Raw genomic sequence first — 16773 nt, 5'->3', positions numbered from 1 at the left:
AAAACATCTGCTCCTCTAGAAACTCTTTTATATTCAATCCTGTATCTGCCTCTCTGATCTCTGACATTAGTTGTGTCAATGAAAACATTTTCTTGACATGTTTCCTTGCAGAAGTACATCCTGCTCCCACCAAAAGAAAAGGAACATTGAACTGTGACATCTTGTCCTTCAGTTTGTGGATAGACAGGGATTTGTGCATCGACGAGACCAGTGTTTCCATCCTGCAGAGCTGTTAAAAGAGAAACAATCATTAGTTACTGTCTGATCACAATATTCCCTGCCTCACATTAACACAGAGTCACACTGGGAGCTGCCCAGTTCAACAATGAAGCTATATAAAAAAAACACTCAGTCATGTATGAAATAATGAAATGAATATGAATCATATTTGACTGTTTGACTGTGACAGGTGAGCTGGTAACAGGTGACAGGATCATGATCAGATATTAAAGGGGCGTCCTGGAAAGACTCAGTGGTTCACAGACATGGATGGGGTGAGATTCACCACTTTGTGAAAAACTGCAAACAGTCCAACAGTTTAAGAACAAAGTTTGTCAACACAAAACTGCAGGAATTTATAGATTTCATCATCTACAATCCATAATATCATTAAAAGATTCAGAGAATCCAGAGAAATCTCTGCATGTAAGGAATAAGACTGAAAACCAACACTGAATGTCTGTGACCTTTGACCCCTCAGGCAGCACTGCATTAAAAACTGCATTAAAAACCCTCATCATTGTATAAAGGATACTACATGGACTCAGGAACACTTTTTTTGAATGACTTGTATTTAAAATTAAAATATAATTTACTGAACTATGTAGCCTTTTGTAAAACAAATATTTATATCATGATAATTTCAATAAATTAATCTGAAAACTTTTGACAGATTCGAGCCACAGGCCACGAGTTGAGTGCGACTGGGTTAAAAGGTTTTAAAGAAGTCACAAAGCCACAAACCACAAGAACTGTTACACTCTTTCTTCCCCTTTATGCAAAAAAAGACAAAAGAAATGACTGAAGTCCGTCCAAAGAGCTTTGACTGAGTATTTGTTGGATGTTTTAACGTGAATCAGGAGCTTGTATTTCATTTAAGTGGCATTGTAAACAGAATTATTCAGGAACCAGCACGTCAAAAACACCACTGTTTTATAATGCTGTCATGCACAGGTTTCTATCTGTCTGTAGGATGTGATATTTTTTTATAAATGTAGAAAAAGGACAGACTTGAACAAACATGAACCTCATTATTAAAGTGGCTCATACCTGACTCTGTTTATCATGTTTAACCACATAAAACACACTCATGAGAAAGTGTGAAATGATGTAATAACAACAGGAAAGAGTGACAAAAAATAAAATAAATGTACTCACAGAGGAGGAAGAAAAACCTGATGAAAGTGTGATGGACTTTCATCTTGTGGCTCTGCTGGTTTACTGTTGCCTCTCTTCTTTCTTCACTGGTTAATCAGGAACTTCTTATTCCTCTTAATGATGGAGTCCCTCCTCTAAACACGACACACAGCTCTCTGCTCTCCTCCCTCTTCCGTCAGTCTTTGTTCCTGCTTCACGTTTCTTGCACATTTGTGTGAATCTTCATTAACACTGTCAGTAAAACTCATTATACCATGGTCTGGGTGAATTACTCTCTTCTGATTGGCTGGCAGGTGTGTGTAAAAAAGCGTCTAATGCACATACAGTTCAGCTCCATCCTTCGTAATGCATACAGTGATCCCATTCTCTAAAAGGACCGGGTTTGAAAGAAAAAAAGGGAGTTACAAGTCAGTATGAACACAAACAAACAGAATTTGTTTGACCATATTTTCTCATAAGGTCACAAACAGCTGAAAAAGAAGTGATGTATTCGAACACTGATACACCTGTTGCACAACTGCAGTAGGTGAGAGAACATGAGAAAAATAAGCTTCTTAGTGTTATAGTTTTTATTTTATTTTCATGTCTTTTTAAAGCATGTTTATCAGTGGAAAGTCTCAAAGGACTTGACATACACAGGAACAAAGAAGAAAACACCTCTCTAGATTTACTGTAACTAATCAACAATTAACCATGACTATGACCTTATGCTGTTTCTACATAATAAGAGAAATGATGGAAAATGAGCAGAAACCAACAAAGCAGCCATCAACACATGTTGATCAGACTGTGAGAACAGACACAAACAGTTTGAAAACATGCACCAACAATACAGGAGGAGACAGCAAGAAGACAAAAGAGGATATTGAGGCTGTCTTACAGTTGGGCAACTGTCATGTGTTACAAAACACACAAAACTCTCCCACAGAGAAAAAGAATGAGGAGAAAATTATTTTAATCCAGATGTTTGTTTTTTTTGTTACTTTTCAGGCCATTTCTTCAGCTGATATGCAGTTCAGTGTTTTCAGTTTCAGTGTGGTGTCACCAGTGGAGGAAGGAATATTTGGATGCTTTACTCAAGTAAAAGTACTAATACTACATCAGGAAATACTCCACAAGAATGAGGCTAGAAACCCTGCAGTAATTAATTAATTCATTCATTAATTATATGTAAAATTATGTCAGAATTATCAGCAAAACTTGCTCACAGAATCAAAAGTAAAAGTAGTCATTCTGCAGTAAAATGTTCTCTGTCAGTGTTTTACTATTGTATCTGATGTTTGTGGATGAATATTACTGGTGCACTTTGTTTCCACTACAGTCGACATCTAACCTGACATGATGCTTTGTTACACAGAATCATCTGGGAAGTCGTCTTTACAAACTGTTTCTCCTGCTTCTGCTGTGTGATCTCAAGAATCTAGCTGCCTTGCAAGATAAGCCAACATGTGGACAGCAAAAAACAAAAGCTTTGTGGGACTTTGCAGTTCACTGTATCAGCAGCTCAATTTTGCAAAAGTAATATAACGACTAAGATAACTAAGTGAGTAATGAGTGAAAAAGTAACTTATTACAATTCCTGGGTAATGTGGAAATGTTAATTTCATGTTTATTCATGGACACTCTTTGCTCTGCACTTTGATAAGTTTTTTTGACCTGATGTTCCCCTTAGACATCAGTGTCCTCATATGTAGGTGTAAAGTCAGGTCTCAGGTCCCCATAAACCCTGACTCCACTTATACAAAATTCATTTATGATTGTGTTTGTGGAAAACTGCTGAGAGCTCATCAGAGATCTTAAGAGACAGTTTATATCTTGTTCTCAGAGTCTGGGTACCATCACAGGTGCGCCCACTGAAACATGAAGTAATAACCTCTCTCTCCTTCACTGCATTTACAGTGAAATAAGGAGGAGCCTCAGAAAACTAACAAAATCTGATCTCCACAATAGGAGGAGCCCAACCTGGTATAAAAGAAGGCTCCTCAGTGTGTTCTCCATGGACCACTCAGGGGTACGAAAAAATGTCTCCTGAAAAGGAGCTAGTAACTAAAGCTGACAGACAAATGTAACTGAGGAAAAAGTAAAATATTTTACTGTGAGGTGAAGGTAGGAAATCCAGTGAAATACTGACATTTCACTTGTTTATTTGTTTGACATCACTGCAGAAAATACTTTCATGTTTCAGCACAGAGCCTTCATCAGAGTGTTTGAAGTAAACAGGTTCAATTTGGTAAAATACACAAGAGCAGAGTTAATACACAGCTGGGAGGTGGATCAAATTATTGAGGAACCAAACATAAATCACAAATACATAGTTAAATCTGATTTAAATCACATTACAAAACAAGAAGAGCCTTAAAGCACAGGATCAGAATCCAGGTGTGAATTCAAACCATGTCATGTGTGTTGTGTGTGTGTGTGAGAGTGGAGTAGGTTTGGTTCAGATCCCTGGTGGCTGGATGGAGGGTCAGGTAGGTCATGTCTTCAGATGAAGAGACAGGAGGACAGTTCTCATACTTGGGCATCTAAAAACAACACAAAACAAAAGACTGATTTCTGTGTTTGTGTTAGTGAGAGAGAGGAGAGATAAAACATTCAATATCAGGTTTCTCATTGATGTATTTTGCCTTTTCTTCACTGAATTCTGCTGTTTTGTCACCTGAACCTGCTCGTCTTGCAGCTCTGGATCAGCATGTTATCAGGTTTACACTTAGAGTTTTGCATCTTAAAAAACACAATATTACGCTAAACAGTGTCATAAAAGTAATTAAGTCATATTACTTTAATATTGTGATACTTGAATTATGTTACTGACTACATTTTTTAACAGGTAATTAGTAACTGTATTGGAATACACCCTTAAAGTAAGCAGTGTTTCTTTAATTTAACGCATCCTAAAGTTTAATGTCTTCAGATTATGTTTCCATTCCACAGCAGGTCAGGATCATCTCAGTTAATCTCTAATGATAATCTCATACACTGGTTCATCTGATCCAACAGTGAGAGTAAACAAGAGTTAAAGAAAGTCACCTCCATGTTTGTGTCATCTGTGTTTTCTCTGGATATCAAACCTGTGGAACAGACAGAATATTTTTCTTGATTATAATGAGTAATAACTGAAAGTGGTGATGAGGTTTGAAGGTCACTCTTGTTGGGCTGTGGGTCACACACACAGAAACAGCTGAAAGAAACACATCCTCACAGTCACACTCCCAGCATCCCCGTAGGATATAATTTGTCCCAGTTCTCAAGAATGGATGATGTATTTCCAAAGTGCTTTTTGCTCGTCCCTGAAATGTGACTCCCTCCACCTCCTCAGCTTCCTTCTGTATTAGCATTCACTTATTTGTGAATTTTCTTTAACATGTTTTTTATTAAATGTTGTGCATCCTAGACTCTGCCAGGTTTGTTTGTGAGACTCTTTCATGAGCAGAACCACACTGTCAAACTAAAATGTGTATTGTTGCAATCGATGGTTGAAACCTTGCTGCAAGTCTGAGTGACTGAACTGTTGGTGAGAAATGGGAAGTTTCTGTTGTGTGTGTTCCTGTGTAAGTTGCCTCACCATCAGGTTTGCCCTTCCTCTGAATGCAGATTATCATCAGCACCAGCCCCGAGATGATGACAACGGTGACAAGGCTCACGACCGTATACAGAACCACACCTGTGAGAGGTTGAAGAGAAGAAAAAGTTTGACCTGAGGCCCTGTTCATTAATACTAACACCTCGATAACTGCAGGATTTAAACAAAATAATCAAATCCTCAAAACAAAAGAATACAGTTCACACACAGTTCTAATGAAGAAAACTTCCCTCAGATATTAAACGTATGACGTATGTTTTGCTGTGCTTCAATTTTTTTTATAACATACTGATAACATTACTTTTATAATCATTTGTGTTCAATTGATCTTCATCAACTCTTTCTAAAACTTTAAATTTTACAACAATTTCATTAAATAATATTGCTATCAGATTTCAGACCTCCTCTGTTGAGAGATAGCCGTTCCAGGTTAACAAAAATGGCCTCTTTCACTCGTCTCTCAAACCATCTGTCTTCCCTGGTCAAAATCCGGACATTGTTATCCTCAAAAGCCACAGGACACTCCTTTGAGGATGAAAATGTCCGGATTTTGGCCAGGGAAGACAGAAATAACACTTTTCTTTTAGTGAACTTGACATGTTGACCTGGATTTACACCAGACAAGCAGTTTTGTGGCATTTTATGGTTTCGCTCTGTTGTTTTTTACATTTGAAAACTGGTCACCATTCACTTCCATTGTTTGGGAGCTTCTGCCACACTATCTATTAGGTACAGTGTGTGAGCCTACCTGTAGTTGGGTTAGAGGTAGGATTAGGGTTGGGGTCAGGGTTGGAGTCAGGGTTGGGGTCAGAGTTGGGGTCAGGGTTGGAGTCAGGGTTGGGGTCAGAGTTGGGGTCAGGGTTAGGTGTTGTCCCCTCAAACTGAGGGCGGGGACTCTGTGTTGTGATTGCTGACATGGACGTTGATGGGACTGATGTTGTACTAACAAGTGGAGTGGTTGGATCTGTGAACAACAAAAATATATAGACCAAAGAAATCCTGTCATCAGTGAAAACTTTGCTTAAACCAGAGATACAAACAAATATTTTCTTTCTTGTTCACCGTCATGATACTTTAAGTGGAAACTCACCATCACTGACAATGATCCTAAACTTCCGTCGTGGATCTGCTGAAAAAAATCTTTCTATACCACAACTGTACCATCCTGAGTCAGACGCTGTCAGCTGTGTGATGCCCACATACAGAGACTGTCCTGTAGATCCTCCTATAAAGTCGATGCTGTATCTGCCGTTCTGAACTCTATCACCAGTTGTTTGAACAAGAAGGTTGTTTACTTGACAGTTGTTCCTGCAGAAGTACATCCCGTTTCCAGAGAAAAAAAAGGAGCATTCGACCACGACATTTCCTCCAGTTCTTGTGTTGAGGGTTTTTTCCACAGGAGGATTTTCATCCAGCACAGCTGTTGAAAAGATGAACAATCTTCAGTTACCATCTGTACTTCCAGTGAGAAATCACAATAATTCATTTTTCAGATATGACCTTAATTAATTAATTGTTTGCATTTCCGGATATTGGTTAAGGAAAATGCACACAATTTGCAACCCTAATATGAAGTCTACTTACAGACAGGTGACATGTTTTGGTTGATAATAGCACAGTAACATCTGATTTAACGTGAAGAAGAGGTGAAATAATAATTTTGTATATAAATATGTCAATTACCAGCTGTATGGTGCTGGAACAGCTGGAAAATGAACCTTGAATGCATGAATGCCTGAAAATGGCTTCAATTCAAGTTTGGTGTAGGTGTATGAACCCTGAAATTGTAATTTTAGTAAACGTGCAAATTTGACTTTGAGGACCTCAAAATCTTGGGCCCACCTGTGATTTCTGGCAACCCCTCCCCTCAGGGGGACCCCAGTTTGGGAACCAGTGCTGAAGTCAGAACTTCCATTTTGGCAAAAAATACACTTAATTATTTTTAATTTTGAAAAAAAAAGTATTAAAAAATATGGTACAGCACATCCAAAATTGTGTGCTTTGACCTATCAGGTCCAAACTTCACATCACTAATTTGCAAATGTTAATTATCTGCCAGAGCAAATGAAACATGAGCTCAGAGATTCATCTGGTTCCCAGGTTAATCAGCTCACTTCACTGACAAAAAGAAAAATATCATTTGAAACAATAACTGTGTGTGTGTGTGTGTGTGTGTGTGTGTGTGGTCCACTAATATTCAAATTAACTGGTGTGTGCGTCCCAGTTTCAGTTTACCAGTTAGTTACAGCAGACCTGTTGGTTATAAATGAGAATTTATCAGTGAAGAAAAAATCATTCAGAACATTTTCATGACTTTAAGTACAAACTCACCGTCTACAACAATGATTTCAGTCTGCTTGTACTGTTTATTTTCTCTTTCAAGCAAACCACAGCGGTACAGTCCAGAGTCAGACTTCTGCAGATTTTTGATGGTCACAAAAACATCTGCTCCTCCAGAAGTTTCTTTTTGTTCGATGCTGTATCTGCCTCTCTGAGCTCTGACATCAGATGTTTTTATAAGCGTGTTTTCTTTACAGTTTTCCTTGCAGAGGACCATCCAGACCCCACGAAAAGAAAAGGAGAATTTAACTGTGACATCTCTTCCAGTTGCTGAATAGACAGGGATTTGTGCATCGACGAGACCAGTGTTTCCATCCTGCAGAGCTGTTAAAAGAGAAACAATCATTAGTTACTGTCTGATCACAATATTTCCTGCGTCACATTAACACAGAGTCACACTGGGAGCTGCCCAGTTCAACCACAGCCTGTGACTGAGGATGTTGAACTGCAATGTTAAGATTTTCTTACAAAACAAACTCAAAAATCAATTAGTCAATTGTCAGAATAGATGCAGATTAAATTAAATAGTTGCTCAATTATAGATTAATCATTACAGCTCTTTTTGTTTGCTGTTAGGTTTATTAGTTTGTCTAGCTGTTCCTTCCTTTGTTGTGTGCAATTTATTAATTGATTGATTGGTTGATTTATAGTCAGTGTTGCCACCCCCAGGTTTGGGCTAAGGGATGAGCGGTCTAACAATAATTAAAAGTAACCGGGGAAAAAGAAAAACTTTGTATCCAGAATACGTACGTATGTAATCTTTTTCCACTTTTTAAATTTAACCATACCTACTGATTTCTCTTGCAGTCTCCTCCCCCTTTTTTCAGCTGCTGCAACTCTAATTAAGGGGAAGTCACTTGAGACAACCCTTGTACATGTGCTTCTGTAACTCTGATGAAGACACAGTTTGTTGACACATCAGTTCTGCAATAAAATAGTTTTTTTTTTTCCTGTAAAATCTGTATGCTCAAGTGGTACTTTGGACAAGTCACCTAAAGTTTCTCCTCTCACATTTTATATTTCATGTTTATGTACAAATTTAACTAAAGAACATTGCATATTGTGTATATCTGGCTGATATTTTTGCCATAATTTAACATATATCCGACATGCATGTATGGTGACATCTGTCTGCATGTTTTCATAGATTTCTGAATGGGAAGACTTTTTAAATAAAGAAATACACGTGACTGAAGGACAGAAAAACAAAGTAAATGTACTCACAGAGAAAGAAGAAGCAGATCAAGGTATGACGGACCTTCATCCTGACGCTCTGGTGGTTTACTGCTGCCTCACTTTCTTCTTCTGTGGTAAATCAGGAACTTCTTATTTCTCTAAGTGCTGGAGTCCCTCCTCTAAACATGACACACATCTCTCTGCTCTCCTTCCCTCCTCTGTCAGTCTGTCAGTGCCCCCAGATTGATTCTGTGATTTGCTTCAGCATAATGTTTAACAGTTTCATGTTTTTGACTGAGGCAGTTGTGTCGTATAGATGAGATTGTTGCTCCTGCGTCATGATTACGCCCCTTTTTTGTTTGAAAACAATTTGACAGGAAGTCAATACAAATGCTGAGGCTTTGCCAATTTAAACATATAAAATAAGAAAACTGTATTGTTGTTGAGCTATTAGGAACCCAAATCCTATGGGCGGTCAGGAGAACAGTCATGATATGTCTTTGCTGATTAATGAATGGCATCATTACATAGAAATGATGTGCAATGAGGAGTCAATAGCATTGTGGACTTCCAAAAGGGGGACATGCCAGAAAGACTAAGAGACGGAGCGGTGTGTGCAGAGAGGAGCTCACTCTGCTCTGGTTTAATCCCACAGACTCTCCCTTCACTTCACCCAGCAGCTGGAAAGCAACACACAGGAACTTGTTGAACTTTCTCTGCAGTGTTTTCAGACGCCTCAGTGTGGAGTGAATGCTGTCGTCACGTTTTAGTGCGATCTCTATAGAAAAAGGCTTCAACATGTGGAAAAGACAAACTGCATAAAACGAAAGTAGCTGCAACTGATAAAATAAGTTCTGTTAGTATTAACATCAGTAATTTTCTTTTCTGTCATTCTTTATAATTTCTCTTTACTTTATATTTTTCTATTCTTGAATGGGAGCACCTGTAACCTGTGACAAATTTCCCCCACGGTGATCAATAAATAATTAATAATAATAAATAATTTATGAGTAGAATGTTGAGACAGTGTTTAAAACTTAAATTAAAACAGACCTCAGTAATCTGCACGTTTTTGGATCTGCAGTATGTTCAACTGGAAACAGTACAAAGACAAGATATTTCGTGCTCAAACTCATAAACTTTATTGTTTTTTTGCAAATATACAATCATTCTGAATTTGATTCCTGGGGCAGGATCATGTTTACCTGTATGATAGATCAGCTTTTCTTTTAACAGCACTTCTAGTACCCAAACTTTTGTTCTTTTAAGAAGCCACGCTGTTATAACAGGGTCAGAATGTGTCTTGGCATCGTCTTAATGAAGACATGTTCTTGTAAAAATAATTTTTTGTTATGTGAGTATCCCTGCTCTTCTCACATCCTATGTTTAAAACTTATATATGGATACTTATCCTACATTTATGAAAATTATTTTCTCTTTTTTTTTCTGTGTTATCTCATATTTGTGTTTTATTAACAGTGGTTATGTTTATCTGGGTCACAGTCATGGTGATCTTTATGGCTAAACCTCAGTTTTGTCAAGCACTTAGAAAATGACACTACAAACAACAAAACAAGACAAATCAGGAACAAACACCATAATACAATGAAATCGAAAGAAACACTTCCTACATGACAAATAATCTTAAATCAAATACTGAGGACTCAGACCAGCTTCTTACATAATGCATGATGATTTAGCAAGTATAAAAAAGTTTTTTTGTTGTTGTTGTTTCTTCAAAACTTTTTTTGGGAGCATCTTTGTGATTAAAATGGAATATTGTTGATTTATGTGACCTGACATCTCATCAAATACCAACATCAGTACAGAGCCCTTTACATAAAAAAATCCCTAACATTAACCCTCTTACTCTTAAAAAATCTCAAACATCATCACAACACTCCACACCACAGAACTAACAAACGTCAATGGTATTTCCATATAATAAGGAAATGTTACAACTGTGAAAAAAACTGCAATGACGGTTTAAAATGGCAAAAACTGTTGTGCAATGTGTCAGAGTATCTTTATGGTGAAAAGGCATCTGAGACATGTACAAATAGTAGCTTCAGATAATGCACCTCTTTTTATGACTACCTTTGACTATCTTTTATTATTATTATTATTATTATTATTATTATTATTATTATTATTATTATTATTATCATTATTATTATTAATATTGTTAAACGTATCTGTATGTCAGGTATGTGCAGGTGTGTGGAAGTCTCTAGTCCCTGTGAAAGTCATTTCACCTGGTAAACAGAACTGATCCTGGTACTTTATAAAACCTAAAAACAGCAGAAAACTTATGAAGTATGTATTTACAATTTGTTTTTTGCTCGATCCTGAAATGTGACTCCTTTCACCTCCCCAGTTTCCTCATGTATAAGCACTGACACTGACTTCTGAAACTCTACCAGACGTGTTTGTGAGCTCAGGGAGACTCTGTGTCATGATTGCTCCAATTTGTTCTAAAGAATTTCGTGAGCAGAGCCACACTGAAATGTGTATTGTTGCAATAAGTAACCTTGGTGTGAGCGTCCTGACTGAAATGACATTTTTGTCAGTGAGAAGTTGCCGTTGTTTTGCACTGTGTAACTTTTTCCTGTTGCCTCACCGTCGGGTTTGGTCTTCCTCCGAATGCAGATTATCATCAGCACCAGCTCTAAGATGACGACAATGATGACAAGACTCACGACCGAGTACATCAGCAGGTCTGTGAGAGGTTGAACAGAGGAAAGAAGCATTAGTAGTAACACCTGAATGACTGTCCAATCCTAAACAACATATGTAAATCCTAAAAAGAAAAGAATATAGTTTGCATAAATACACACACAAGGTTGTTGTGATTCATGCAACATGGACACACACACACACACACACACACACACACACACACACACACACACATACTGCTGTATCTGCAACTCTCTGCTGAGCAACCTAGGTGCTGAGATTTTGAGATCTTGATTTTAACTTAGGAACCATGTGACATCCTTTAAAAAACAGCACACTCACAATGCAACCTTGTTTTAGCCTGGCTTGAGTTATGTTTGAGTAGACCAGGCTAAATTGTGTTAGTGGAACATCTAAATCCTTGAGTGGAACTTGAAGTTAACTCTTTCCCCGCCATTGACAAGATATCTTGTCGATTGCTGTTTTCACTGCGAAGTGGTAGAGCGTACAGAGAAGGATGCTCGTTAAAAGGAACCATATCAGTATCAGTCATTGACTTTCATCCATCAAATACAGTGTGTGTGGACGTACCTATAGTTTGTTCGGAGTCTGCTGGGAGCGGAGCGGAAAAAGCCGGTAGATTGACGTTCGGTTTAGAAGTGGTTGGACCTGTGGACATCAAAAACAGACAGATACAAAGAAATTCTGATGAGACTTCTGCATGTCAGTGTGAGTCACCTGAACTGTTCAAATTAAGAATATCTACCTAAAAAAAAACAGTTTAAGTGTACACTATATTTAGAATATTTTCATTGCTTTACTTTGCCATCAGAGGCATTTTCTGACAAACTGCCGTTATACAAGACAAATATCACTCTCTCCAAACCAACCAAACTCCAGAGGTAAAATTAATAAGTTTACATTGCACTACACAGTTCTACAGCTGCTTCGATCTGTTAGTTTGTTTGTGTTATTGTGTGATTTTGGTGTTTTAAAAGGATTGTACAGATTCACCGAAGTCACAATAACACAAACAAACTAACAGATCGAGGCAGCGGTCGACCATCAACTCCTGTGTTCTCGCCTCTAGACTTTGGTTAGTTTGGGACAGAGAGTGAGATTTGGCAGTTTGCCACTGAAAAACACTGCCTGACAGCAAAGTAAAGCAGTGAAAACATTTAAAATATAGCATGCATTTGGGCTGCGGTGCTGGGTCCAGTCTCTGCTTGTCCATACTGGGACGTACCGACCACCATCTGTTGGTAATACACTGACTATTGATAGGCACCTCTTACAGTCACATTTCAGATAATCCAAACTGTTCCAACAATCACCTGTTCTGGTTTAGTTAAAATAAACTGTTCATTTATGAAGTTAAATTAAGTTTTAATGAAGGGTTTATTTAGAGTTAGTGCTGGAGCAGTGGAAGGACGAGCCAAGATGGTTTTGGTCAATTTATTTTGTTTATATGAAGTGTGTTTTACTGTAATAAAATCACTGTTTCTGTAAATGGAGTCTGGTGCCTCTGACAGAGCATCTTACTCTTTAATAAAAACAAAACAAGCAGTTTTTTTTAGTGGATGTACTTGGACGGTGCACAGTTACCCAGGGGGGTTAACTTGCAGCGGCTGCAGCAGCCTCACTCGATACTGGACTAATTTCAAAAATATTTGTCCCCTTTAGTTACTTAGGCACAAAAACATGACAAAATAGGCAATGTCACCACCAGCTGAGATTTGCAAAGTTCCACCAATATTAACACGACCTGGAGAAAGATCTGGCTCCACACATGCACATTCTGCCATAGAGGAAAAAAAAAAACACAAAAACAAAAGAGTGAAATCATTCAGACAAGAAAGAACATTTTCATGACTTTTAGTAGAAACTCACCTAAAACGAAAGAAAGATTTGGAAATTTGTGATGTTGTGTAGTTATAACCACACCTGTACTGTCCAGAGTCTGACTTGGTCATCTGCGTGATTCTAACAGAAAAACCTGATCCTATATAAAACTTTACTATCCTGTATCTGCCTCTCTCAGCTGTGACATTAGTCGTTTCAATGAGAATGTTTTCTTCACGTTTCTTTGCAAAGAAACTTCGTAAACTTCTTTTCATAAAGTGAAAGGTGGCATTCGACGGTGACACCTCCTCCTTCAGACACTGCATAGACAGGGCTTTGGTAATTGAGGAGGTCAGTGTTTCCCTCCTGCAGAGCTGTTAAAAAAAGGAACAATCATTAGTGACTGATCACAGACCACAGCCTGTGACTGAAGATCACTGGGCCTCATGCAAGAACCACTCGTACGAACAGATTTGTTCTTAAGCGGTGTGTACGAGGGATTGATGGCAACTTGTCACACATATTTTGAATTTTCTTTCAGACACAAACACAATTTACAAGGTTCAGACCTGTCACATGAAGTCAGTCTGCTGTTATTGAAAATGAAGTTTGTTTTACTTTGAAGACATTTTTAATTTGAAAACTAAATGACACATTATTACCATGTTGACATCATCCAATTTGACTGAATTTCAATTTCTAATATAAATCTATCTAATAAATCTAATAGAAATATATCAATATAGATCTATCTGTCCTTTTCTCACTGTAACTCCAGTCTGCAGTTGAGTTCACACACTTCATGCTACAGGATCAACCAAAGTCCCTCCTCTAAACACGACACACAGCTCTCTGCTCTCCTCCCTCCTCCGTCAGTCTTTAGTTGTACTTCAAGTTTCCTTTTATAAGAATCTTTATTAACACTGTCATTAAAACTCATCGGCCCTGTTTACACCTGGTGTTAACAACCTGGACTGATCACTCAGACCTGATTTTTATTTTGTTTTATTTGGCTGTTCACATTATTTCACTGTCTGAAACTGATCCACATGCACAAAAGAACAATAACATGTCATACAACATCACAAGTAAACATGTCAGGTTTTTCCCGCCCATCCAACTCGAAGGTGAGCTGCCTTCATACAACCCCGATTCCTAAAAGGTTGGAATGTTTCTGTAAATGTAAATAAAAACAGAATATAATGATTTGAAAACAATTTTCAACCTATATTCAGTTTAATACAGTACAAAGACTAGATATTTAATGTGCAAACTGATAGACTTTATATGTTGGGAAGGAGTTTGTTGAAACTTTCAAACTATTTTGTCTTAATCAGCAGATTCTTTGGTGTCATTATACCAAGTTTGCATGTTACATGTGATGTAGGCAACGTGGGCATGAGAGACAAATTTCTGCAAGATTGTGAAGCAAACAAATGTGTGTTCATAAAGAAAAGAAAGGAAGAAACGAGATTAGCTTCAGTTTATGGAAGCATCAAATCCCAGGAGAAACTTTTTCAAACTTTTTGTTTTAAGTTGCAGTAAACTTTCATTCTCACTCAATCAAGGTGGAGTCAAACTCTAAAAGTTTTTGAAATTCAAGAAATTCATGTTCTGGAGGACCTGACGACGCATCTGAAGTTTATTTTTCAAACTGTCTACTGCTTTAGTTTTTTAAAAATGCCAATGTTAATTTATTTTGCACAAAAATTACAAAGAAATATTCATGTAAATATAAATTTCTTCACAGTAGGAACATTTTTCTCATCAGAAAAAGTTCATCACAGAGCAGTAAGTCCTCTCACTTTTTGCCCCCTCTCTCTCTCTTCTTCCCCATTCTGGTCCTTAGTCTCTCGTCCAGGAGACGTCTTGTCCCTGGTTGTATGTGTCACTCTGATTGTGCGGTTTGCTGTTGTTCCTCAAATAGAAGTCAAAGAGGAACTCTGATGGTGACTTTCCCTCCAGCTCTGTCTGCGCTTCACTCAACTCACTCAAACCACCAAGAAAAAAAAGAGACACCAGGGGGCAGTCACATGACAGAAAACATGGACGCCGGCGACTTTCTTTACTTCACTATTCGTGTCTCAGTTCAGGTGCTGGATCCTCCTGCAGCTTAATGCTGAACCCATTCATACCACAGTAATTCAATTATATTATTATTATTATTATTATTATTATTATTATTATTATGTAATGGAATTTACATATTAGTCCTACTACTACAACTTCTCCAAGGCTTATATACATATGAAATCTATGGAATTTATAAAATGTTTCAGTTTGCTTTAATTTTTTAAATTTCTAAACTTGCTCTGTGTTAGAAAACAGCCTCTGGTCCCAGACAAGAATTAACAACTTCAAACAATTTAAAAATGTGTTCAAATCTGTCAAAAACTAAAACTAACAACACCTGCTGATAACGCAGGTGTAAAAATGAGCTATTATAATCATCATCGGGCATAAAAGGGGTTAGCTATATTCTAAGGACCCCTGTCTCACTTCCTGGTTTAAAAAAAGCAGGAACACTGCTTAAACACTGGTTACCTTTCTATTTTTGGACAAATTCATGTAATAATATTGCTGTCAGATGTGTCTCAACCATAACATGTTGACTCTGTAGCCTCTCTAAATCAAAGATAAATATGAATTATGATTTTAAAAATGTGTATTTTGATTTGCATTAAGAGAACTTCAAAACATAAAGCGGCTCTCTGTCATGAACGTGGCCATGCCTCCTGTGATGTCCCGGTGTTTTTCTCTGTTTTCTTGTCCCCCGGTGTCTCTTGTTTTTTTCCCTCCTCCTTCTCCAGCTCTGCTCCACACCTGCTCATCATCTTCAATCAGCTCACCTGTCCAGCGTTGCTCGTCATCTCTGCTCTACAACCAGTCATCACTCAATCATTGCTTCGACTTCTCGTGTGGTTGCATAGATTAACTCGAGTTTAGGAGTCATTGGATGTTTGTTTTTCTGTGGACTCTGACTTTACACAGATGGTTGTGTGTTCCCTTCATCATGCTCCTCCTGAGTCAGTCTTTCCAGCCATCTCTGCTCCCAAGGCTCAAACCGGGTTCCCACCATTCAACCCCTTAGCCCCCCCCACTAGCCTCCCTCCTCTTGGATCCCATCCAGCATCCTTTGCATTAGCTCTCAGCCATCTAGTGTCCCTTGGGTGCTTTTCATTACACTGAATTATGCATCCTTGTCTCTTCTCTATTCCACTGACCCAGAAGTTGTTTTCCTTCTGCCATCATGGAGGATCTTCCGATTGCTTAAATGCACCAGGTGGAGCTCTGAGTGAGACGACACCAGTGTCTTTTATCAGGAGTGTTTGTGTTTGTACTTTTTCTTCAAATTAACACAAAGTAAAATAAAAACAGGTCAGCGCCTATTTGGGCTGCCTAGTCAAAAAAGTGTGCACAAACTTCAGAGTCCTCAGCCACCAAAATATGTTGTTTTTTTTGGGTTGGCCATTTACAAAGCTTTAATAGTCAACAGCTTGGTTAGTTTAAATATAAAAAAGAGTCACCATCTGGATTTAACTGAGCAAGTAAGAGCCTTCCATTGGATAATCACTGCAGTGATTAATATGTTTCAGCTGGTAACAAGTTATTGAACTCTAACTGATGCAGTGAGCAGCTTCTCATTTCTTAAACAACCATGTCAGAAGACAAAAGATGTTCCTCTGTTTCAGAAGAGTCAAATTATTGTCCTGCATCAAGCAAAGAAAACAACTCAGGAGATTAATGAAACTACTAAAACTGTCCAACACATTATT

At 37.9% G+C, this 16773-nt stretch overlaps 1 protein-coding gene and 1 long non-coding RNA gene across 2 annotated transcripts; both read right to left on the bottom strand.

The window, feature by feature from the left end:
- Positions 1 to 4519: 4519 nt before the first annotated feature.
- On the bottom strand, positions 4520 to 7327 carry LOC146324645 (uncharacterized). Its single transcript, XM_084722043.1, has 5 exons — positions 7292 to 7327; positions 6051 to 6380; positions 5709 to 5924; positions 4943 to 5041; positions 4520 to 4533 (listed from the first exon to the last, which is right to left on the bottom strand). Exons 2-5 carry the CDS (start codon positions 6280 to 6282, stop codon positions 4520 to 4522), a joined length of 561 nt encoding a protein of 186 aa, XP_084578169.1. The 5' UTR covers positions 6283 to 6380; positions 7292 to 7327.
- Positions 7328 to 10644: 3317 nt separating this feature from the next.
- On the bottom strand, positions 10645 to 13255 carry LOC146324644 (uncharacterized). Its single transcript, XR_014770643.1, has 3 exons — positions 13046 to 13255; positions 11747 to 11824; positions 10645 to 11195 (listed from the first exon to the last, which is right to left on the bottom strand). It is a non-coding gene; the product is annotated as an uncharacterized LOC146324644 (long non-coding RNA).
- Between the last annotated feature and the right edge of the window lie 3518 nt (positions 13256 to 16773).

Source organism: Lutjanus erythropterus, chromosome 6 (assembly GCF_056507025.1).
Source record: "Lutjanus erythropterus isolate fLutEry1 chromosome 6, fLutEry1.hap2, whole genome shotgun sequence".
NCBI classification, from domain to species: Eukaryota; Metazoa; Chordata; class Actinopteri; order Lutjaniformes; family Lutjanidae; genus Lutjanus; species Lutjanus erythropterus.
This window is presented reverse-complemented; position numbering and strand designations above follow the sequence as displayed.